At 42.7% G+C, this 24,815-nt stretch overlaps 1 protein-coding gene across 4 annotated transcripts; it reads left to right on the forward strand.

Annotated features, from left to right (window-relative positions):
• Window positions 1–345: 345 nt before the first annotated feature.
• Window positions 346–24,725, forward strand: map3k13 (mitogen-activated protein kinase kinase kinase 13). 4 transcript variants are annotated; one of them, XM_088315176.1, is made up of 15 exons: window positions 346–449; window positions 7,533–7,630; window positions 13,884–14,578; window positions 15,510–15,693; window positions 15,772–15,963; window positions 17,252–17,410; window positions 17,493–17,651; window positions 17,759–17,867; window positions 17,964–18,073; window positions 18,384–18,500; window positions 18,666–18,809; window positions 19,116–19,863; window positions 19,942–20,012; window positions 20,235–20,526; window positions 21,161–24,725. In XM_088315176.1, the coding sequence occupies exons 3-15, from the start codon at window positions 13,945–13,947 to the stop codon at window positions 21,257–21,259; spliced, it is 3,018 nt and encodes a 1,005-aa protein (XP_088171302.1). In that variant the 5' UTR covers window positions 346–449; window positions 7,533–7,630; window positions 13,884–13,944; the 3' UTR covers window positions 21,260–24,725. The 4 variants fall into 4 exon arrangements, with proteins under 4 accessions (XP_088171302.1, XP_088171303.1, XP_088171306.1 ...); XM_088315177.1 differs by having other exon boundaries at window positions 7,533–7,605; XM_088315180.1 differs by lacking the exons at window positions 346–449; window positions 7,533–7,630 and adding an exon at window positions 8,432–8,753.
• Window positions 24,726–24,815: the final 90 nt, after the last annotated feature.

Raw genomic sequence — 24,815 nt, forward strand, 5'->3', positions numbered from 1 at the left:
AAAAATGTACACCTATTAAAGTTAAATGAACAACTGAGATCTGAGAAGAACGGAGAACTATAAAATAAAATCTATGTTTACTATAATATGACTCCAGTGGAAAATCGTTTCAAAACAAAATCAACAACCACGTACAGTAGAGTTGAAAGAGCGCAGTAGAATTGTTTGTTTTCTGCAGGTCAAATCTAATTTGATGTTTTGCCGACACAAAAGAAAAAGCAAAAAGAAAAATGGTCCAACTTAAACATGTCAACGTTCTTGTAAGAAGACTGCTTTTACTGCACTGGGTTTTATTTGCAGGTGCACATGCAGTGTGGGGAGTCCGGAAGTGACGTTGCCAGCTCACGCGCCTCATCTGATTGGCCAGCAAATCCGTGGCCTGAGATCGACACACTGGGAGCCGACTGACATCTCGGGACCCGTCGACAAAGCTTGTACGGCCACAAACGGTAACGAAAAGCGATATCATTCATATAGTTAGTGAATTAATATAAACGGTCGAAATTTTAATGTTGGTGGGTCACGAGCGTTCGGTTGGCATGTCGGGTTCGAGGAAGCTAAAATTCCTCCGCGAGGGCAGCTGTCAATTAGCCGTTGTTGCCTTCAGGGACCTGACAGCTCCTGTTTATAATATTCTCTGTGTTGTTTTTCTGCGTTAAAGCTCCGAATGAACGCCCCTTCGTGTATCGTGTAGTTTGAATCAGCCGATAAAACGTCGTTGGCGAACAGCGCTGAGTATTAAAGGGTTAGAGTTCATATTCGCCGTCATTATGTAACCCAGTGTATCCACGTTAAAACCACATAATAATGTGGCATTTTCTGGGCTTGTTTTGACGAACAGAGAAAAGAAATGAGAGGTTGTCGCAGGGCTACTGTATTTCTATTTTTATTCTCAAGGTCCTTAGGCAGTGTTGTTGCGTTTTCACTGTTAAAATATATACTGGTACTATATCTAGTTTTTGCCATTCGTTTCAGTAATAAAATGAATTTTCTCCAAATAACACCACGTTTATTACTGTGCTTGGAGTTTGCATGAGAGGTTCTCGTTATCATTATTGCATTGCAGTTGGACATCACTGCAAACTAGAGATTTACCTATATGCACAGTTTCCCACCATTCTGTTCTGAATTAATGCAAGATCCCAAAATGTGTCAAAACAATCCACGTGACTTTCATACTGTATCTGCTGTTCTGGTTCTCAAGAATGTGAACCAGAAAACATAAAACAAAGAGAATTACACATGTAGTTAAAACCACCTCATAGCTTTGCCTTAGGTAAACCTGTTTAGCTTGATGCTAAGAATGCAAAATAACATTGATGTCACAGTATTACAAACGTTTAAGCAACCAATATCTGAACAAAATTGGTGCAGCAACACATGTAAGTTAATACAACAATACAATCAGGCATATATTATTTATGCTTTGTATATATATATATATATATATATATATATATATATATATATATATATACATTATATATATACATTATATATATATACACATTATAAATATATATATACATTATATATATATATTTTATATATATATATATATATATTATATATATATATTATATATATATGTATATATATATATATATATAAAAAGCACTACATCTTTCTGAGTTAGTTGTGAAAATCTTCTTTGTGTGTGTGTCTCTCTTTCTGTATTATACTACCCCCTGGTGGCCAAAGTCCGCACACTCGAAGGAGCAGCACAATGTGCAACCAGTAGTAAAGTAGAGAATGTGGCAAAAAACTGTTTATTTAAATTCTATTTATTTATGTCATTGCTGTATGTTTATATAGTTTTCTGCCAGAGGATGGAATGGATTAATGGCTTGACAATCCATAGTTTATGCTAAAAATATAGGCAGATAAATTCTGAAAGACAATTTATCTCTGTTAGAGTTATGAATGTACAATCTTTTAAGCGTTCACTACAACTTTATAACAACAAACCTCTTAATATAAGCATATTTGGATTTTCACCCTGTCCTTAGGTTTTATAAAATATTTTACTGGAACAGCAATGATACATATTAATTTGTGTACTGCCGCCTGCCGTCCGCTTATCCCCCTTTTAACGCCACTGTAGTGTCATAACCACTTCCTGTGTTGGCTGGTTGCCATTTGCACCGTATGTTCGCAGTCAGCAGCAAACGTGGCTCCTGTGTGCATGACTGCTGGATGCTGTGTACTGTCAGGATTGCGTTGCAGTCTCGCCGCTGCTGAGCAAGTGTTCACGTGTGCCACTAAAGGTTTTGGCTTGTCAGTGGCTGGTGCAATTACAGGTCAGCAGCCACAATTAGCCAAATGAAGTCCACCCTCTCACTGACTTTGCGCGGATAGATGCACTCTTGTCATGTCTCTCCGGTTTTAACTATGGCAAGAAGACACCTGACACCTGCTTCACAATTCAGCTGAACAACTATGCCCGTAAAAGCCCAATAACATGCTCGCAATGCCTGTTTGAGTCAATAAACTGTATTGTTGAAGTACATTGACATTCAGTGAGCATTTTCACTCCAGTGAGAGTACAAGAAAAAAAAGTGTGGGCCATGCAGTTCAAGTTGTTTGTATTTGTTATTGATCCCATTTTAAGTTATTTTATTTGACAATTTGAGATTGCGCTGTACGGTGGCAGTGAATTCAACTCACTCCACAACAAACAGCAGTTTGGAAGATAGTGACAAAAAAAAAAGCTTCAAGCTGCTTGTTGACACTCCCAGTTGAATTTACTGTCTAACTAAAAATCTAAAAATAGAGCAGAGATAATTATACCTAGTATATTTAGAACAACCACATAACTTTGCATAGGAACGTCCGCAAACTACTTGCTTATGAAAAACACCCTCGTCACAGTATTATACTGACAGACATAAAATGCACAGGCAAAATTATTTTTTTGTGCATGTCTGTATATCTGTATTATAATGCCTACTTGCAGCCATGAAGCATAATGTTGGGCTTGAATAACATTTTCATTCAATAGGGAATTGAAAAGTTTGAGTCACGAAAGGAATCAAGAATAATTTTTCAGTGCACCTATTGTATTGGCTTGCATTTGTCCTGAACTCTCTGCGGTTATAATGATGGCATCATAAATTGAGACTCTTGTTTTATTCAAAAACAGAAAAACAACCATCTAGGCTTGCTCACTTTTGTTATCAGTTATTTATGCATGCATGGGTTTACATGAGATGACCTTGGAAATGGAGCTCTGCTGACTACAGTATTTATGCTGAATGTTCTTGTTGCGTGCAGCACAGCCAGTGAAGGTCAGCTGAGTGGAAAAGGCCAAACAAACATTGAGGTCCGACATCACTCACGCCGCAATGTTTAGCCTTCGCGACACAACACCAATCGTAACAAATCATCTCGATGGAGAAAGAAATCAAATTTACATCCCCCACTGCTCCATTAGCTTTACTTGTCACAATCCCAGTTTCTGGTCGGCCAGCGCCAGGAGTGGGATTTTGTTGAGAAATGTCCGACAGGGGCTTTGCAGTGGTGAGCTTGGGGGCACTACGCTTAACTCTACATTGTTGAAGCCCAAGTGTGCTTACATCGGACTTTTTTTTTTTTTTAACCATGTTCAGAAACATAAAAGAAACAAGTCTTTAACTATACAGTAAGCTGGTTATAAATTCAGTAGAACCACTAAAGTTCAAGAACACTAAATTTCAAAGTGCACTGCTGTTATTTGCCCATAATAGATCCTATAGTAAGCTTTGATCCAAATGCTCTCTCTGCAGACGTTTATTGTTGTTTAAACAATTGTGTTGGAGCGTGCGCGCTCTGGTCTTAATGCATGCTTACATGCGCCATATTCATGCAAGGGCACGCTGCATTGAATGTACTTCGCTCTAGAGATGTGCTTGCTAGCCGAGCTTCTATAATTACCACAGCCTGCAGCGCCTCATGGGGAGCATATTAATACACACGAGTGGAGAATCGGAGCACATGAACTCATCATACAGGCCGCTCAGGCCTCTTGGCAGGAGTGCTGACATTTGGTGCGAGCTGTGTGTAGAACCGTGCGCGTTTGATCACAGATGATTATACAACACTTTAAATGTGTTCAGGTGTAATTGTTAAATACGATGCCCGGACAGGAGATTTATCTCCGGTCATCAAAAATAAACAAAATTACAGTGTCGTAGGTAAGCCTGTTCTTGCAGCAATTTAGCAGGATTTAAAAACTAAATGTAATGCATTAGGCGACAATATTATACCGTAATTAACTTTTCCTTATAAAGCTTGTTTTGATATTTATGAAATTTAAGTATCTAAATGTCCTATGTAAATAAATTAATCAGGCTTCATGTTGAAAAAAAAAGAAATTCCTTCATCAAAATTGGTGATGAAGTGCTGCATCCACGAGTGAAAATACAAATAATGCTATTACTTCGTCTTTATGGTGACCCGCTTTTCTCTTGAGTACAAGCAGCCGCTCGCCTCGTCGCAATGCCCTAGCTCAGGCTGTTGTCATCCTGATAATGAAAGATTTACTCTGCCTTTTCTCCACAGCACGTGGTGGTGGGAAGAGCAGTGGCTCATTTGCATGAGATTGCAAGTCTTGTACTTTTGGTCCATTGTGGGCTGAGTTCTGTATTTAACGCAGCTACCTGGGGGGGATTAAAGTTCTACTCTTGCCTTTGCACAGTTCGTGTTTGCCTAACCTGTCACACAAGAGAGCAGCTATCAGTAGCACCTTACACAAACAATTATGCGGGCGAAATACTAAGCTGACAACTGTCCTCTCTAAATTCAGAGGCCTTCATAATGTTTGATAAATACGCTGCGATAATCAGCGGTGCATGTAGATTGTGAACAGGGTAACAACTCTTTGTAGCTTACAAGTGGTGGTAGTGGCTAGCAGGTCCGGTATCTTGCCACTAGTTAATTTTTTGACTCATGGACCACCAGTCACGTGTCTTCCAGTTTGCCGTGTAATGGTCCACTCCACAGAGACACTGCTACTCACATTACACAAAACACAAGATGCTTTTTATTTTTTGCATGGCCCAAGTTGTTATTACTAAGTAACTAGCAATTGCGGCTAAATCTGGACCACTGAGAAAATGAAAGAGTTTAATGTTATCGCAACAATTTAGTACTAATCTGAATGAATTTACAGGAACTAAAGATGAGGCATACACGACTGATGGATTGTTGTGACATGGACAGAATTCACCCCAAGGGATGAAAACTCCTTATGTAATTTGCTCTCAATGCAAATTGGTCAAGCTGTTGGGTTGTAGGTGGGCTCAGCAGGATAATCTCACAAAAGCATTATCAGCCTCTCCAACTTTCAGGATGTTGTGTGCTCCATTCACTCAGCTGTACCCAACCTTTTGTGGCAACAGCCGAGCAGCCAGGCCAATTTTCACCCAACACCAAAGGCACAAATTCAACAATGTCATTTCTTTAGAGACAACGCGAATATGTCCCTGTGCTTGTTTGCTAACTCTTGGCCATTTTACTATAACAAATTCGAACCTGTAAGGTTGAACACATGATATTCTGGGATTTTTGTTTTCTTCTATGCAAGACATGCCTTGCAGCCTGGCGCAAAACAATGAGTTGTGTTTGGTTATGGTCTGACAAGCCGAGAGTGGTGTGGGAGGGTTCGTCATATCTAGAAAAGTGCCCACACTTGCTGCCTACAACTCTTCTAAACGAGTGCGAGTATTTAGTTTTTGAGTACTTACCGAAACAAGTACTGATACCTGTGGTACTTTTGATACTGTAACCTCGCTGCGAAGCTGATGTGCTTTGCGGGACTAAGACTGCAAATATTATTTAAAATGCACGTTATTTGTCAATTATGTTTCTTCGGTTCTTGTTTTACTTGTTTGATTATTTTCTGGTATGCTATTCAGTTAGCTAGCTGGGTAGAATCAAGTCTCTGGTTAAATTGGCGATGGTTGCCATCTTGGGCTGACATGTCAGTGGCTGGCTGCTTTCTGATAGCAGTTGGAAAGGTAATCCAACGCGCTGGCTGTGTTTTCTTTTATTGATGTTGGGGACACAGGAGCTGTCAGTGCTGCTGTTCCGCTGCTGGTGAAATAGTAATGAGTGTGTATAACGGGCCAGCGCCAGTGTGGTTTACAGCTGGTTTGCACTTGAAGCGGGGCCCCTGTTTTGTTACTGCGTGTCTTGAGTTATATTTGAATGTCTTACTGTGTTGCAAAAGTTTTGGAAAAACACTTTATTTGTGTTGTATACGAACGCACAGGCTGGTGACCAGCCGCCAGCCGACCTTTGGACCTTTGGAATTTGGGCTTGACGGTATCGCTTGCGGTTCACTGCTCAGCAAACAGCTCAGCTGTTTGAATTCCATGCTCCTTTCTGTTTTATGGCCAATATTTTTGTCTGGCTACCTGACTCACTTTGTCAATGTTTAACTGTATATGAAAATTTTCGGGAAATCTCTTGCCGACTCGCTGTGTCTCTGGACAGTTCGGTTCATTTTCATGTACAGTACATATCGCGGCGGCGGTTCGTGCCAGGCCTGGGAACATGTCTCCAACTTCCATCTGTCTCTTATAAATACTGTCAGTTTCAACGCCTGGATTGGCTTAACTATGGACTCTGGGATTGTTGTCGCACTCAAGAGGGCTTCTTTTATTTCTTCGCCTCCCAGTATTTTTGCTGCCTCTGACAAGTCAGTCTTGGCACTACAGCATCTGTTTTGTGGGACAAGTCTCATGATTGTTGTTAGCGATATCGCAACGTGTCCTATGTTGGTCATCTCCAGTACACCACATGGCACACACTGTAAGAGGAGTAGGAACACAACTTTATCCTCATCATGTGCAGTCTCTCACATTGACAAAATCAAGTCATTTAAGATGTTAAAAATGGGTATGCGTGAGTCTCGTTTCGTCAGATTTGGGCTTGTATAAATTATTGTTCACAGTAGCGAAGGGATGACATTTTTTTTTTATGTGTGTCCCATTCGGACAGCGCCCTCAGCCATCTGTTCAGAAATTTATCCTGGCCGCCATTTCACACTATTTAGAGGCCGTCTTTATCCTCACCACAGGATATCAGAGCTCTGCCTGCAGGGTCCCCCGCTGGGGTGGACTTTGCGGCCAGAGATCGGATGCGCACACACGCGCACACACACTCACACATACGCGCATATAAATAAACACACTTTCTCCGTGCATCTATACACTCTTCCCCAGAGGTTTGCTAACAAGACTACAAGGTGAAGCATCTGTTCCCTGAGCCACTCCTTTCATCAAAAGACCCTCCCATCTCATTGAGTCTCCTTTGATTTGGTCGCACAAACACACACAGACTCACTGAATCGTGCCTTGTCTCCACTGCAGTTTTACTGGTGACTCAACCTTTGAGCTGATGCCGTACTTTCACAAACAGCAACCTCCTCTGCAGCTGCTCTGACTTAGTGTACTTGCACATATCCTCTGAATCCATGTTGGCCTTGAATGAACTTTAAATGTCACTCCTCCGTATGAACCATTTCCTTTTGCTTTTGTGTGTGCATTCAGGTGAGAGCCGAGAGAGAAGCGAGGCCCAGACTGTAATGTGCAACCTCTGAGATGTCCAGCAAGACTCTTACGGGTCAGTACAGGCACAGAAGTACAAGGTGTGTTTGTGTGTGTGCGTCTGAGCGAGAGAGTGAAATGTATAAGTAGACTTAAGGGGGATTTTTGAGAGCTGTTTAATTAACTTGTGGTGCGAGAGAAGTTTGTCTGACAAACTGGCTCTCACTGTCAGTCCTGATTCCTTCTCCCTTTCTATTCTACTCATGTCACATTTCATCATCCAGAAGGAAAAAAATAGTTGCCAAACCAGCACACTGCACAACACTTGGCTCAGTTTCTTCTGCGTCATTTGATGTACGACGGGCTTTATGGAATAATTTCCAATCATTTTTAACTTATTGTGACAATAACAATATAAAATGTCATTGTGTTTGCGAAAAAAAAAAAGTGTTTTCTTTACATGTGTGCAGATTCTCAATAATCCAAGTTTTGGTAATCTGCAAATGTTGACTCAAGACAACTGGACTCTTTGTTGATTTTTTTTTCTTGTTTTCTGTAAATGTAAAAAAAAAATGATGATGAATGAAGTTGAGCGTGGGTGTTAAAACACTAGAGCTGAATTGATTCGTGATTTGATTTACAAAGGGATTTTCTTGTGGAGATAAAAAAAAAAAAAAAAAAAAAAACGGCTGTGTCCTACTTAGAGACACCATCAAAGCCCAACCTGCTCTTTCCAGCTGGTGCTGCTCCCAATTACATCCACCTCCCCCCTTCAACCCTTTCCCCTTCATCTCTCTTTCCTCCTCCTTTTTGAGTCGGTGCAGAAAGCTCCCCATTTCCTCCTCCTCCTTCTCCTCCGATTTGTGAACCTCGTGCTCTCTGCGTCAGACGACTCCATTCATGAAAAGTGTGACGTGAGCAGGTTGATAACGCTACCGACCGCCCACTCACAGCCCGTGTGCTGCCTGAGCAACCGGAATGCCTGTCATTCTCCCGCTTGTGACTCGCCCTCCTCCTGGATTTTTTTGTGCTGCTTTTTCTTCACCGTGACCAGTAATTTCTCCATCCCCTTGCCTCCGTTTTTTTTTTGCCAACCCTGCATCAGTGCTGAGGAAGAAGCATGAAATTGAGGTCTGTCCGACGTGAGAAGTCGAGTGTAGGCCGTTCATAAAGCCGGTTTGTCTGGTGTGTTTGGCCATTCCACCCTCATCGTGCTTATGTGTGGTAAGTGGGGTGTATGTTGTTGTGTTTCGAAGTGGATCAGCTGTTAGTGCGTGCGTGGTGGCGGTACTGCGGGAGCGTGTTGTGCAGTGGTGCGCCGGTGCATGCGTGCAGCGGCTATTTTAGGCTTTGTGGTGGTGATGCTGCTGCTGCTGCTGATTTGTGATGCAGTACGTCTCTGTGTCCTCTGAAGGACGGGTGACGATGGAGGCGGACAGAAACACATCCTGGCTCCCGTTAAAGGAAAACTCTTGAAGATATTAGACTGCTGTGTGCCGTCACTTGGTAACACGTGCCTAAAATCTGTCTGTAGTTGAACACATCCATACACATTCGCGTTACTAGTGTGTCAACTTCTACCTTCTCGTGAGTTAACCCATTCCTTTTATTTAGTCTTCTTGGCAACAGGAACAGTGGCACCCACTCTTGTTCTCTGCGACTAAGCATGTTTATGTAACTGCGCTGGATGAGTAGCCGGCAGCCGCATTTTAAAGTGGGGAAAGGAGGAATCATCCTGCTATTCGTTCTCTACAAAACATTCACACCATGGTTGAACACACCTGAGGCCACTCGAATGCTTTTGTTTGATATGAGAATGCTTTACATAGAATAAGATGACAGTATTTTTTTATTATTATTTTTTTTGTCACAATGTTTGAGATGACCATCGGCAGCGGCCTTCCAATGTGAAGTTTGCATGTTGTCTTGGATGTGTTTTCGGGTCCTCCTGCTTCCTCCCACATTCCAAAAACAAACTCGTAAGGTTCATTGAAGATACTGAATTATCCTTAGCCATGAATGTGAGTGTTAATGGATGTTTAACTATATGTGGCCTGTGATTGTCTGACGACCATTCCAGCACGTACACAGTCAGCGGCAACGCCATCGAAAATTGATGAATGGATGTTTCAGGCCGCATTAATAATCCAAGGTTGTCAATGCTTTTTATTAACACACCTCTCAACACATTGTGTGTCTTTGTGATGCAAATGTGTGGTCTAAAGCACAAGGGCGAGTTTTGAAGGACAGTTGTGGCAGCAAGTGGAGACAACATGGCGTTCTAGAGCGCACGCCTGAACACTTCGACGGTGACACAGTTGTTCGCCTGTCACATATTTGCTTTTGTCAACCACAGTTTTGTTATGAAATAGTGACCCTGTCATTTTCAATTATTTGTACTTTGATACACTTAACTACCATAAACATGGAAAATGATGACCCAGACAACACAATTATAGTAATTTCGCTCCTCTTTTTTTCCTGTTTTGGAAGACAGAATGGAATATTTAATCTTCGAGTGGTTCCTGTTTCCTAAGCAATAGTAGTAGACTAAACCCAGCTTCTAATAGCAGCACTAATGCGTATTGATTTTTTGGTTTCCTGCTGTGGTTGCCTCAGTCTTCTGGGTGCTACTTCCACTGCTTCCCATTTGACTCGTAAGCCCTCAAAACCTAACATGCATTTCTAAATTGCATATTCCTTTCAAATGATGTCAGTCACAGAAGCATGTTTGCCCCTTGTGCTGTTTTTTTCCTCTCCATCTTGTCTCTTTTTCCCCTCAGTGCTTGTTGTTAGTAGGCCAAGCAGGCCGTCCCTAGTAAAAGAGCACAAGGGGAATTGTTGTGGCAGCAGCTGCTCTGGTCGCTGTGTCGAATGTGTGCGCTGCTGTCCCCTGGCCGTGCAGGGCAGACAGTTCACATGGAGCCGGCTCCTCTTGTGTCCTTTGTTGTCGCTCGCGGTAGTCTTTCCCAACAGTGCGCGGTTACTACCGTATGTTGTTGCAAGCAGCCAGAACAATTTCTGGTCCTTCTCTGACTCTTGTTTGGATTTTTTTTTTCAAATGCTTCCAACCCACAAATTGCCTCTCTAGCTCACTGCTCTGCACCTCCATCTCTGTCTGCCTAATCTGCTTTTTCCTCCTCGCCCTCCTCCATTTCTGTCTCTTTGTATTTGTCCACCCATTTGCCATGTCATTTATTATATTCAGGGTCACATGGAGGCTGCTTGTGGTGTACAACCTACATTGATCTCTTGGCAATAAAAAAGCTGACACAATCACGTTTGCATTTACCTGTTATCTCAATGTTGTTGTTTTTTGAATGGCTTCAAAATGATCCTCATTCAATAAATCTTCATATCAGAAAGTAGGTCATTTGCGATCGCCATGGCAATATCAGCGACACTGTTCTCCTTATTACAAGCCAGTTATCATCCATGTTTTTCAAGGTTTTGTTGGTAACCATAATCCAAACTAAAAGAGCTGCTTAATACAAGAGAATTGCAAAGTCAGTGTGCCTGAACACAGCCAGTTCACTGTCTGATTCTAACTTTAATCCACCCAAAGTGGGTTGTTCAATCCCCTTCAGTTGGACTTGCTCCCAAGGTGGAGGAGTAAAGCAAAACCAGGCCTTTGGGGTTCTCATACTGCTGTATTTGTTACTGAATTTGTTTTCATGTTGGATGTTCCGACAAATATAAAGAATTGCAGCCGCAAATTTTCGAGGTCACTCATTTTGTAATCTTTGTTTACCAACATGAGATCGCTTTCCTTCACGGACCCTGATCATGAGTCTGCCCTGACAAAGGCGGCTCATCTGAGTGTGACTGTTCAACTCTGTCCCAGCAGACAGAAGGGTGCATTGACCACACATACTCAGACATCGCTTCATGGGGGTATATTTTTTCAAACGCAAGGAGTATTTTCACTACCTTTGTGGTGCCACGGGGGCCCATGTGGCAAGCATTTCTCGGTGAACAGTTCCAGCTCAGACCTTTCTGTGTGGATATGGCATATTCTCCCCCATGCTTGTATGCATTTTCTACAGTAAAGTAGGAAGCCTTTTGAATTCCCCATCGGTCTGAATATTAGAGTGAGTGTTGATTGTCTATACATCCCTTGTGATTGATTCAAGACCAGGTTCTTGAGTACCAACCCACTATGGTTATTTTGCCTAGAAACAGCAAGAAAATTTAATTGTATCCTTAATTAATTTAAAAAATAAGTAAAAGATCTTGACTCCCGACTGTCCTGCCATGCTGCCCTGACTAGCTCAGTGAAGGAGACAGCAATCGCCAAGCTTCTGAGAATGGCACTGGATGGATGCTGTGGCGACATGGAAACGAGTGAATGATGAAGTGAAATAGGGTCTAAATTGGTGCTTTGTTGGCCACACAGCTGTCAGCAAAGGAAAGGCTACCCTTCTGAGACACAGCGGGATCTCCTCTTAATTAGGAGTGGAGTGATAGAGACGCAGATGACGCCGCTGGGTTTGTCTATAGAAGTGTAAATGCATTGTTTACCTGTTTGATGTGGGTCTTTTGTTACAAAAATGACTTTTAAGGGTTCTTTGTGGTTACATTACAGTACAATATTGTGAAAATGAAAGCAATTGGGCTGAGAATGTGCTTTTTTTTCCCCCAATGGTGTAAAAGTGTCTTGCGCAGTGATTATTATGAGTAGTCGGCTTACTGGCTCCTGTCAGACACGCCCATGGCTTTTGTGCTCCTCCGGTTAATCCCAACATACATATTAATAACAAGGTTTGCTCCACTCAAATTAAAATTATACATTTGTGTAAAATAAAAGCAGTGGATTGAATAGGTTCCGTATTCTGCGAATGTGCAAGCCCGTCTCCGGAGCACTGTAAGGATTACAGGATCAGACAGTTTTCTCTCTTTATCCCCCTTCATCTTTCCTACTTTTCCCCCCATCATCATTGTCACAATATTTTGTTACGTCACAAGGACAATCAGTTTGTCCTTTTGGAAAGTCGATTAAAAGACGGTGTAAATGAAACCTTGTAAAAGCGCAGACATTATTTATGACATTCTATCCCAATAGAGATCTTCCATTAGAGGTTAATGGGTGAGGTCCGTTTCCTGTTCTTCCCGGTGTCAGATGTAGTTGCTGATTCCAGATTTTTAAGACCAGTCAAATGAAAGCAAGTGAGTGAAACTTCCAAAAGGTTTCACAACCAGTATTTAAGACAGTGGCTTTAAATTGGGTCATTTGGCTTAACATGTGAGCCACCTTCAGTCTTGTGTTTCTCACCAGCTGACCACTGCCAGCGGCGGTGTTCCGCATCAGCATGGTCCAACTCTAAAAAGTCTTGGCGAGGTGGAATTACACCTCGGCTCTCTACTCACACGGCTCGATTGTCTTGGCATTGGAATGGACGGATTTATCGGATACCCGAGAGAGCATTCTCTCGTTCCCCCTGCACTCTCAGCAACCTGCTTAGAGTCAAGCATGCATTATAGATGAGCTTTTGGCAGGTGCTACACTCTCACAGCACTCGGGTTACCCTCCCGGAGATAAATGCACACGGATACAGTACCTGCGTTCGCGTAAACGAGTAAACAACATCTCAACAGATCAGCAAATGATCAGCTTCTTTTTGGAGATCTACCAGAAGCCTTTATTAAGACTTGCTTTCCTTTGACCCACTTATCAAGACAAACTGCCACATAAATACTGCATTTTACTGTCTGGAAAATACTTTAGTCTGCTCAATCGGTGTGCTTCATACATGAGTTTCTTGTGTAGCATTTGGAAGGCTGTGTCCCCTCCCTGACCTTCTCTTTGCAGGTAGAGATATTTGGAGTCTTTTCTGAAAGATGATTGTGCGTACCAAAGCTAGCAGGGTGACTGCTGCGGCTAACAATGTGTGGCTGTGCCTACTCAGACGTTGGTCTGTGCGTGCCAGATGTTTGGCTCTGAGCTTCCCTAATACAGAGCAACAGTTTTAATCCCCGCTGTACTGATATAACGCTCCGTCGCAAAGCCCCGACTGTTTGTATGTGCCATCGATTTAGTCTGTTTGCCAGAATTTTCCCAGAAATGAGGCTATTTCTATCCAATGTGATGTTTCTCATCTCGTATGCATGAGTTTATAGCCTGCTTGATGTCTGTTTGTCATGACCACTTCCGCCCATGGAATGCTTGCACTCTGTATTTAAAAATAATAGTCATTAATGTAAGCTCATCCCATCCCAGATCTATGAGAGGATTTGTCTTTGCGGAAGTAGTGAGAGCTCAGTGAGATAGTAATCATGTTGTTGTGTTTTTTTGTGAAAGCTGTGAAATGAGCTTCATCATTAACATGTGACTCTGTTATTTGTGTTGTTTCTCAGGTGATTCGAATATTGGCGACCCAGTGTGTTAAGACCGCTCCTGACCAGGTGTACAAAGCCCATGTTCATGCATGACATCATGGGAAGTTCCCCCGAGGTTCTCTCATGGACTTCCTGCCCCAGCATGCTGGTGGGCAAACTGAAGGAGGAGCTCAAACTCAGTGTAGTTGGGGACTCCATGAAGAAATCAAACTCACCAAACTCTCAAACGCAGCCTCCGCTGGCTCCTTCCTCGATATTACCCCCTCAGATAATCACGGACCTGGCCCCACCCACGCACCTGCCTGTGCCCCTGCAGCTTCTGCAGCCGCCAAGCCAGGACGAGGAGACGGTGCTCGGGGGATTGAGTCCCCCAAACACGGCCTTGAGCGTGGACTCCACGCGGAGTGAAGGTAACCACTTCGACAACAGTGTCCTTCAACTGCAGGAGCACGACCACGAGGAACCCATCTCGCCGGCCTCCTGCGAGCATGGGGGCTGCGGGAGCGGAATGGAGGAGCATTCAGGAGACGGCGACTGTCATCTAAACCACGGCGGACAAGGTCACCCGCAACACCCCGATGACATCAAGCTGCACTTCCACAGAGCCGGGCCCGGGTCGGGTGGCTTTCTGGAGGGGCTTTTCGGCTGTCTCAGACCGGTCTGGAACATCATAGGGAAGACATACTCCACAGAATACAAGTTACAACAACAAGGTGGGCTTATGGCTGTACTGCATGAAGCTGTGCTGTTTGTCAGTTTGAATTGAGGTCAGGAAGAAGGTAGACTCACCATGCTGCAGGCTACAGGGTGCAAGTGCGGTGAGACAGAATTGGGCTGAGTCTCCTGGTTGACGTTCCAGATTATCTCAGTAGTTTTTCTCCACCCACACACAGGTAGCATATTTCCCCATATTGTGGCCAGGAGCAGTCTTTTGGCGTAGGGTCTTATTTGGGTGATCTTAATTCATATGAAGTATTGTAATGTAGATTATTTTCTTGTAGTGTCATTAGTTGTGTGTGGAAAGAACTTTTTTTTTTTATTTAATCTGATTTAATGTTATTCTGTTTTGCATAGGCTAAATATTATTCCACCAACACTCACTGAGGAGTTGTGCTTTAATTCTTGCTATTTTTCTGGGCACTGCTTCATTGTTTGTCCTGCATGGATCTATTGCAATACCCTGCGATTGGCTGGCCTTTAGCCTGAGTCAGCTGGTGCTCACCCGCGACTGTAATTAGGGCGAGTACAATAGAAAATAAATGGGTTAGATCTACTTTGAAACACCCTGTCAATAAATTACAGTGCAAAATCATCTGTCCTGCTCCTCGTTAATTTTCTTTCACTCCCTCTAAAGGCCACCGTAAACATCTGTAGTCTAAATGCCATGTTTGCCCTTCCAGAGACACCACTTGTTTGTTTGTTTTTTGTTTTGTTTTCATTATTTTTACCCGAGGGGAGCAAATAACGCAATTATTCAGGATGACGTATTTAGTGAGTTGTCATTTGGGTTAATTGCTGTCATTACTGTCACAAGACAGACAATTAGAGCACTGTGACACCTTTTTATATGTGCTTTCATCTTTTGTTTTCTTGTGGAAGACACAACACTGTACTGCATCCAAGTTTCCATTTACCTGTTTCCAGACATGTGGGAGGTTCCGTTTGAAGAAATCTCAGAGTTGCAGTGGCTGGGCAGCGGTGCTCAGGGAGCCGTCTTCCTGGGTAAATTCCGCTCTGAGGAGGTGGCTATCAAGAAGGTGCGTGAACAGAAGGAGACGGACATTAAGCACCTGCGGAAACTCAAGCATCCCAACATCATCAGTTTCAAGTAAGTTTCCAACCGCCTGGTTTGCATCATGTTGCACGCGCTGCTGCTCTGCTCACCCGTTTCCTGTGTTCTACCAAGGGGGGTGTGCACTCAGGCGCCTTGTTACTGTATCATCATGGAGTATTGCGCGCAAGGCCAGCTCTACGAGGTGCTTCGGGCTGGACGGAAAGTGACGCCCAGGCTTCTGGTGGACTGGGCCTCAGGCATCGCCAGTGGCATGAACTACCTGCATCTCCACAAGATCATCCACAGAGATCTGAAATCTCCCAAGTGAGTTTCCCTCCAGTGCAACGAGTGTTGTAAATGGCTGCAAGACATCATTTAGGTGCTAGGAGTTGAACAACTTCAGATTTTAGTTAATGAGATGACAGTTGAGTTGACACTGTTATATCTTTCTCCGTTGTCAGTTGTGGGCTTTCGCCTCAACTGTACAACCCCTGACCCGTTTATAATCACATTTGGGAGAAACTGTAATCAGAGGGACGTGTGTAAGATTCAGGAGTTAGATCATCACGCCAGGAAGCTAGTATATGTACCCTTTGCGAGAATCGGCGTGAAGCCCAACAAACAAAATCTGACTGACACATGCCTTCTGTCCATACCATCTCCGATGGACTAGTTTTATCGTATCGTGACAATTTTTAAAATAATAATTTAACATTAAATTAGAGGCACGTTGGAGCCAGAGAGGGATGATTTTTCACCAGATTATTTGAATAATATTCTACTGTCAGGTTGTAGAGAGTTTTAACATATTTGACAGGCAGTGTTTTGTTTCTTTTTTTAAAAAAACTGAATAGGCCTCATTTATTGAAACTGGTTATTGTGAAACAATCATTAAAAGGTCACATTATATGAATGAACTCAAGAGGTATTTCGACAACATCTTCATAGGACCTATAAAACGGACTTCCACACACACAGCTGTTTCACTTAGCTATTAAAGGACTTTTAGTTCCAAACAGTGTGACATTAACCTTCAGGATGTTAATAATCAAGTAGCCTTTATGCGAGTGAAGTCGCTTACCCTGAACATCCTGCGCACAGCATCCGCACCCCCCCCATGTGTTTAATCAATATTGGCGGGCTGCAGTGCTGCCAAACGCTGTGTTAGTCAGCAGAACCATTTCAGGCTGAATCTTCTGGAAATGTCATCCTCATTTGATTAATTGGATGAATCACATCCAGCAAGATTTTCAAAACGATGGGCTTCGTGTCATGCTTTGTAAATAATGATAATAATGTGTTATTATTTTATTTCTCGTAAAGTGGCGAGCGTCTGCTTTTGACTGTTGCAACTGACATTTTATGATGTAAAAACATGAGGTCTCACACCACAAGAGGGCAGTTTTTCATTTGATTATTTTACGTTCCCATGAAAATGCATGTCATTGTTACCAGTTTCATAAAATGTATATTATTCAAATGTAAACTTAACGTTGACATTAAACTTGAAGAAGAATTGGCTGTATTATAAAACTACAAAATTATGTACATTTATTGGAACACCTTTCCAGATCATTAAACCTGTCCTTCTCTGTTGTGTTTTTTGTAATAGTGTTTTGGTCACCCACAATGACTCTGTGAAAATCTCCGACTTTGGAACGTCGAAAGAGCTCAGTGACAAAAGTACAAAGATGTCATTTGCTGGTACGGTGGCCTGGATGGCTCCTGAAGTGATTCGAAATGAGCCTGTGTCGGAAAAAGTAGACATTTGGTGAGTTGTGTTTCACCTAAGAGGGCATCATTTTGAATTTCTTGATTTTTCCTGTTTGTGACGATCCCCCTGTTTCTCGCAGGTCATTTGGAGTTGTCTTATGGGAGTTACTGACTGGAGAGATCCCCTACAAAGATGTAGACTCTTCCGCTATCATCTGGGGGGTCGGTAGCAACAGTCTTCATCTCCCCGTGCCCTCCACATGCCCGGATGGCTTCAAAATCCTCATGAAACAAACATGGTGTGTGGGCGCATGTTGGAGAAAAAAATGGAAAAACATATAAGAGAATACTACAGCTATTTGATGCAAAAGCTCACATAGTAACTCCCTTACTCATTCATTACCAGGCAAGGCAAGCCCAGAAACAGACCGTCGTTCCGTCAGATCCTCCTACACCTTGACATTGCCTCGGCTGATGTTCTGGGAGCTCCTCAGGAGACCTACTTCAAGTCTCAGGTCTGCACTTCATCTGAAGACTTTCACCTTTGAAGAAGTCTGCTATGTACAAACCTGGTGGTTGTGACTTTGTTCATTCATTCATGTTCCATCCAGGCTGAATGGCGGGAGGAAGTTAAGAAACATTTCGAGAAGATCAAAAGCGAAGGCACGTGCATTCACAGGCTGGATGAAGAGCTGATCAGACGCAGGCGGGATGAACTCAGGTGGGAGCACCTTCAAGTAAAGATACTTTACCTCTGCTTTGTAGTTGAACACATTTTCTCATTAGGAATCATGGGAGATAATCAGTTCCAGGATTATGTTACAATCCCCAGCACTTTAACGTACAACATAAAAGGAGGCATTTCGGTGGAAATGTCGAAATAGCAAATTGTCTGCCACTGGTAATAGTAGCAGCCGTGATAGCCGAAATAGTTGCATAATTTGGTTCGACTTGCAACGTTGAAGTGCAGTTCAGGGATTTGTTAGAGCTTTTTTTTTTTTTTTTTTTGCTGATGTTTTCAACCCTCTCAGGCATGCACTGGACATCCGAGAACACTATGAAAGGAAGCTTGAGAGAGCCAACAACCTCTACATGGAGCTCAGTGCCATCATGCTGCAACTGGAGGTCCGAGAGAAAGACCTCATGAAGTAAGTGAATGAACGCCTTATCGCAGTAGGGGGCATCCTTCTTTACTACTGTTATTCGTCTTTACTCGTTAGCAGAGCACCACCTTCTTCTTTAGTTAGCCATTTTTTTTGTAGCGATAGCTGGTGTGTGCATTTTATATTTTGTACATCATATGACCCTGACAGGAGAGAGCAAGCTGTGGAGAAGAAGTACCCAGGGACGTACAAGCGCCACCTGGTCAGACCCATCGTCCGATCCAATGCTGTAGAAAAGCTGATAAAGAAGAAAGGAAGCATTTCTCACAAACCAGGGATATCCACCGCCAAAAGGTATGGCTCTTCCCTTAATAATAATAATAATCATAATTTAAAAAAAAAAAAAAAGTTTCAGGATACTTGTCAATCTCCAATTGCTTCAGATTTTAAAATGATGAAAAGAAACACTCTCTAGTCAAACGATCATTGACCATTGATCATATTGACCACTCCTAACTATTGGACAAGTGTAAATAAAATTCAAAGTTAAAATAATAATAAAAAAAAGTATCATAGCATAAAGTTTGATTTTTTTTAAATGAAATTAATTAATTTAATTAAATTTATTATAATTAAAATTTCTGTGTGTGCGTCCTCCAGGCCAGACTTGCTCCGTTCTGACGGGATCTCCAGCGCTGATCCCCTCCCCTCCCCCTCACCACTGTCCGCCAGCCCAAAGGTGTCCACGCCTCCTGGAAAATCTCGCTACCGAAGCAAGCCACGCCATCGCCGCGCCAACAGTAAAGGAAGCCACAGCGAGTTCCTCGGGGGGCTGAAATCTACCGCAGGAGTGCCGGAAGACGTCCGGTCACTACAGGAGCCTCCTCAGCACCATCATCACCACCTTCCGCTGCCTACCCCCGGATCGCCACTCCCGTTGAAAGGCCGCGAAGAGGCCGTTGTAAACTGTGCCAATAACCTGCGTTATTTTGGCCCGGCCGCTGCCTTGCGTAGCCCTCAGACTGATCACCTACAGAGACGTGTTTCCGGATCCAGCCCCGACCTCATCTCCACAGCGATGGATGCAGACACACGCCAGCGGACCTCTTCCACCAGTTCCAATCCCCTCCCAGGTGCCGGTCCTGGCTGTCCCTGCTGCCAGGCTCACCCGTTCCCTGGATGCCTTCACTGTCAGGAGACCACTCCTGCTTCCAGCCAGCCAGACTTGCCCGACTTTTCATTGCTCAGTACTCAAGAGGGCAGCCAGTCGACTTTGAGGGATCCCAACAAAGATCCCGGTTCTACTGGGGAGATCTCGAAGAAACCAGAGTCTCAAGAACAGGAGGCCTTCCAGAACAAACACACACTTCCTAATGCGCTTCCGCGTACACTCAGACCTCTGAGGAAGGTAAGCAGCTATTGGTCTCATAATGATTTGTGTCTATATGACGTAAAGTAAGGAGTAAGATGATCGCTTTTCTTCCAGGGTGGAGATGAGTCATCTGAAGAGGAGGAAGGAGAGGTGGATAGTGAAGTGGAATTTCCAAGGAGACAGAGGTACTGTGCCATTGCTCATTTTAATGAAATGATTACCGGTATAGAGGGGTCTCTGTTTACGACAGACCTCTGTTCCTACGGTGGCAAAGTAACACAAATTTTGTTGGAACACAGTAATCTATCACTAAAGCAGTCGTAAAGTCATAAGAATGGTAAACATTTGTATGAAAAATACCTCTTCTTTATCGATGCCCTCATCAACATTTTTGTGCTTCCTCCCAGACCTCATCGCTGTATGAGCAGCTTCCAGTCGTACTCCACGTTCAGCTCGGAGAACCTGTCCGTGTCCGACGGAGAGGAGGGCAACACCAGCGATCACTCCCACAGCGGGCCCCTGGAAAGGCTGAGCGCGAGCCAGGAGGAGCACCTAGACGAACTGCTCTCACACACGCCGGACATCCCCATCGACATCTCCACCCAATCGGACGGCTTGTCTGACAAGGAGTGCGCCGTCCGCAGGGTCAAGACCCAGATCTCCTTGGGAAAACTTTGCTCGGATGAGCACAGCTACGAGGTTAGTGGTTTTAAATCAAATGGTTTCTGTTACAGGGTGGGCTAGTCCTGTGAGCGCCACACAAAATTCATTCATTCATTCATTCATTTTCTATAGAACTTGCAATTTAAGCAAATATTAAACCATGTGGTTAATTAATAATAATAAAAGATGTCCTGTCGAAAATTAAGTCCAGTCACAAATGTTGTTTGTGTTGGAAAACATTTAATTTGAAGATCGATGACATAAAAACGGCAAAATAATAAATAGAATACTAATAGAATCCTCTCCCTGTTCTTTCTGTCCCGCTCTCTCTGTACCGTCATCCAAAAGGCAGATAACCAAGTAATGTGTTTTAAATCTAAAAAGACGCATAAACTGACACACTTTTAGAAGGATTTACCATTTGATCGAACGGTTTTACCTGAACCAGGTCCACATGCACGCACATATGCGCAAACGCACAAGAAAATCTCTTTGCAACTCGTCAAAACTATTTGAGAACATCTTTGCAATCTTTTACAAACCCTGATGAAAACCCCAAATTCACTCCATTAGCAATCATTAGATTGTGTAGGTGTAACTACTTTTTGTTCCTGGTGAAAATACTCAATTTGCCTTTCATTAAAGATACTGTCTCCTCCTCCACCCACAGAATCCTCTCCAATTTGGGGACTCAGACTGCGATTCATCCGAAGCCGAGTGCTCAGATGCCACCATCCGAAACAACAAAACAGCTCCTTCCTCATGGTGAATGCATCCTCAGGCACTTCTCTCTCTTTTTTTTTTTTGCCTGGAACCAATAGTGTCCCACTGGGTCATGCAGAGAAAACAGCAATAAGAAGACCATGATGTCAAAAAATAAATAGCAATCCCCGAACCCCTCCTCCGTTTACCAGACCTTCATTCCCTCATGTTCAGCACAGCATCCAGGCAACTCATGGCAGGGATTCCCTTTTAAAATGAACATGTACATGATATAGAATAACAGTCATAATTTATTTTTGAATTCTGAAGGACTATTCAGGACATCGGGTTGAAGAGAAAGACTCTTAAGACATATTTTGCAATTCACGCACATGCTAACCGGTTGCGGTGGTGAGAGCGACAGTGGGATGAAGATGCGAGTGGTAAGAGTGAAGCGGACGCAAGGAAGCTTGATTGGTTTTACTGCTGACAGCGAGCGGTGGCGAGTTACATCATCGTTAATCTCTCAGGTGACCCAGATGTGGAGCTCCATGCCTTTATCTGGCTGCAGTCACTGTCTTTTATTTTATTGAGTTTCATGGCAAAATCCAAAAATCAGCACCCGCCATCCTCTATTGTGGTGTTTCAAAATGTTTATTGAAGCTAAAATGACCAAAATGTGGATACACAGGTCAGTTGTATCTTCTGCGATCGAGTGGAAGTGCATTTAATTGCTCGGGCCAGAATTTCTCTTAATGACCATATTTGGACAGATATGTTTCCCCAAAATATCATCAACTGGCTTCACTATGAATTTAAAGAAACCTCGCATCCCTCCGTCCTCACCTCCAAAACCGGTGGTTCTCCCATTACAAACACCAGCATGACCACCGGCCTCGTAGCCGGACTCCGTTCTGTCCACTCATCAGGCTGTGAGTGCGCCCAGCATGCATGTGACAGCATTAGGTGAACCGGCTAGAACACGCTGAGATGGAATTGAGGAGAACAGCTGGAATGAACAAAACAAAGACGGAATCCAGCTTCTTCTCTCATCACGAATCAAATGAGGCTATCAGTGTGTGAGGACCCACAAAGCCCCCGTTAGACATTACACTTTCAAGTCTCATCTCAGGACTGTTCGAGAAGGACCGGAACAAACTGGACTGGACCAATTACTGTATGTTCGAATGTTTGGACAACCGTTGTTGTTTTTTGCACTTTTCCTCAAATGGTGGCCTCTGATCTATAATAATCCCCTGTAGTTACCAAGTAATAACTATGTAATTAACACCTCCTCCATTTTTTTAAAATAGGATAATATACAATTAAACCTCACATGTTTGTGGTTTCCGCAAATTGGTCCATTCGCAAATTTGATTAGCTGACAAAAAATATATATATGTTTTTGTGCTCAGGCCAAAGCAATTTCATCTCTTTGTATTTTGCTGCACATGTGAGTTACGGCGCGTCAGTTAGACAAAATGGTCTTTTGCCACCGTCTTGTGGCATCTGTAGATTGTGACAGTACAATATGAATCTTTTGGTTTATGTTGCACAATATATAATCCCAAAACAATTTTATTTAATTTTTTCTAAATGCACTATAAGGACATGTATACAAATGTTGAAAACCCAGGCTAAAGTTATCTCCTCTGTAACAATTCAACACGGGTTCTTGACACTGCTAACACTACTGCTTTCCTGTTTAGAGAGGGCTTTGATGCCATCTAGTGGCATATTTTTGTTTCAGGCAGCGAGTGTGAGAGAGCAAAATTGCAGTTCTGCAAAGGATTACGCTACTACATTATTGAATGGAAATAGTAAGACAGAGAGACAGCTCTGAATTTTATTCTGTGTCAACCAATCTACCAACATCAGCATGTCTAGCTCCACTTTTACAAAATCGCCCCAGCCACTATTTGAGGAAATAGTTTTCAGGTGCGGTATCCCATTTCTCTTCTCATTTTCATGCTCATCATCATATCTCATATAACACTTTCTAGCAGGGTACTTTTTACTGACGTAACGCTAAATGTTTGAGTAATGGCACTACTGTAAGTCCACAAAGAGCAAACCATTCCCCCTGTGCTTGTGAACAAAACAAAAACAATTAACAGTTGAGGTTGCTTGCTTAGGATCAAGAGCGTCTAGCTGGCTAGACACGAAGGCTGGTGGTTAGTAAAGCTTTTATTTGAATTTTGTATATTTATTTTTTGGTTTTGATTTTATTTTTTTTTATGCTCAGGTTTGTCGTGGCCAGCTGAAAACAGGAGCTAGGTGGTGACAAATATGATGACATATATAAGTGGCTCTGCTGCTTTTTTTAATTGAATTTGTATTTTTTATTTTTTTTGCTGGCCTTCAGATGTTCTCCAAAGTCGCTATTTTTGCTCTACTGTATTTAAACAAAAGAAAGGGATGCTGCATCTGCTGGATCTTAATTTATTCCCCCTTCTTTTGAATGTTTGTCATTCCTTTGTACAGAATTTTGGGTGAAGGCAGAGTTGATTTTTGTTGTCTGCTCTTATGTATGTAAGCGGGCTATTAGGAATATATAAGCCAGAGATCAATAAGGCCACGGGGCTGTTTTAATTTTCCTTCAGTTCAGTGTTGCTTCCCTCTATAAGTATCAGCAGTTGTAACTTGACCTGTCATCAGTGAGCTGGTCAAACTGTTTGAAAGAATGTTAGTGATATGTTTGACATCAGTATTGAACTGGATGAACCTATGATTGGACTGCTTCAATATCTGTTTATTTGAGCTTGAAAGGTTTTGCAAAAGCTGCGTGAGCTCAGGCCTCCCCCGAACGTGTCCTTTGTGTTTACGTTGGTGTATATGAATTAACCTCATGCGTTGTCATGATCAAGCTATGGATAATGCCTGGCATACATCCTGTGAAGTATGATTGTGGTTCTTTTTCTTCGTAGCTGGCCTACATGATTTTTGAATTAATTTATTACGAATGGCAAGTAAGTGTTCTTTTTAATTTCAGGCAGCTTTAGCGGGTATATTTAAAGAAAGCACAATGAACAGGTATGAGGACAGTATTAGGTTTATGTTCGGTGGATCAAATCGTCATATCTTATCGTCATCATTCCAGATAAAGTATGGATGTGGTGGTACTTAACAACATCAACAACAAAAATGGTTCCAAATGTTTACTCCAGTCAACATATCTCTTCTGTTTTCACCAAAAGCCAATCAGGGTGCAAGGAGACCACAGATCTGAAAGCATCTGTGATGCAGATGTTTAATTTTTTTTTTTTTTTACCCCTTTGTTTCTGTCGTTGTCACTCATATTTAATTCCAATTTGTGTCTGTGAGGTTGTTTCTAATTGTGGACATCATCTCATTTATGCGGTAAATTGTTTCTTTACTACACTAATTTTCCAGCTCCTCCTCCTGTCAAGTGGCATTACGATCAAACCAATCCTGTCAGATTCCTGTATTTTCCAGAGTACAGTACAGTGGACATTTGGGGGAATATTATCCAAGCAAGAAACTGCACGGAATAAATGATGTACTGTACCCAACATATTGTGCTGGTGCTTTTATTATGAATTGCTTCCATCACTTTTCATGTTGTGCATGTCCTCATTGGGGTTTCTATCTGCACCCCATCT

The sequence above is a fragment of the Idiotropiscis lumnitzeri genome, chromosome 14, assembly GCF_059441095.1.
Source record: "Idiotropiscis lumnitzeri isolate Australia: NSW breed Sydney's pygmy pipehorse chromosome 14, RoL_Ilum_1.0, whole genome shotgun sequence".
Lineage (NCBI taxonomy): Eukaryota > Metazoa > Chordata > Actinopteri > Syngnathiformes > Syngnathidae > Idiotropiscis > Idiotropiscis lumnitzeri.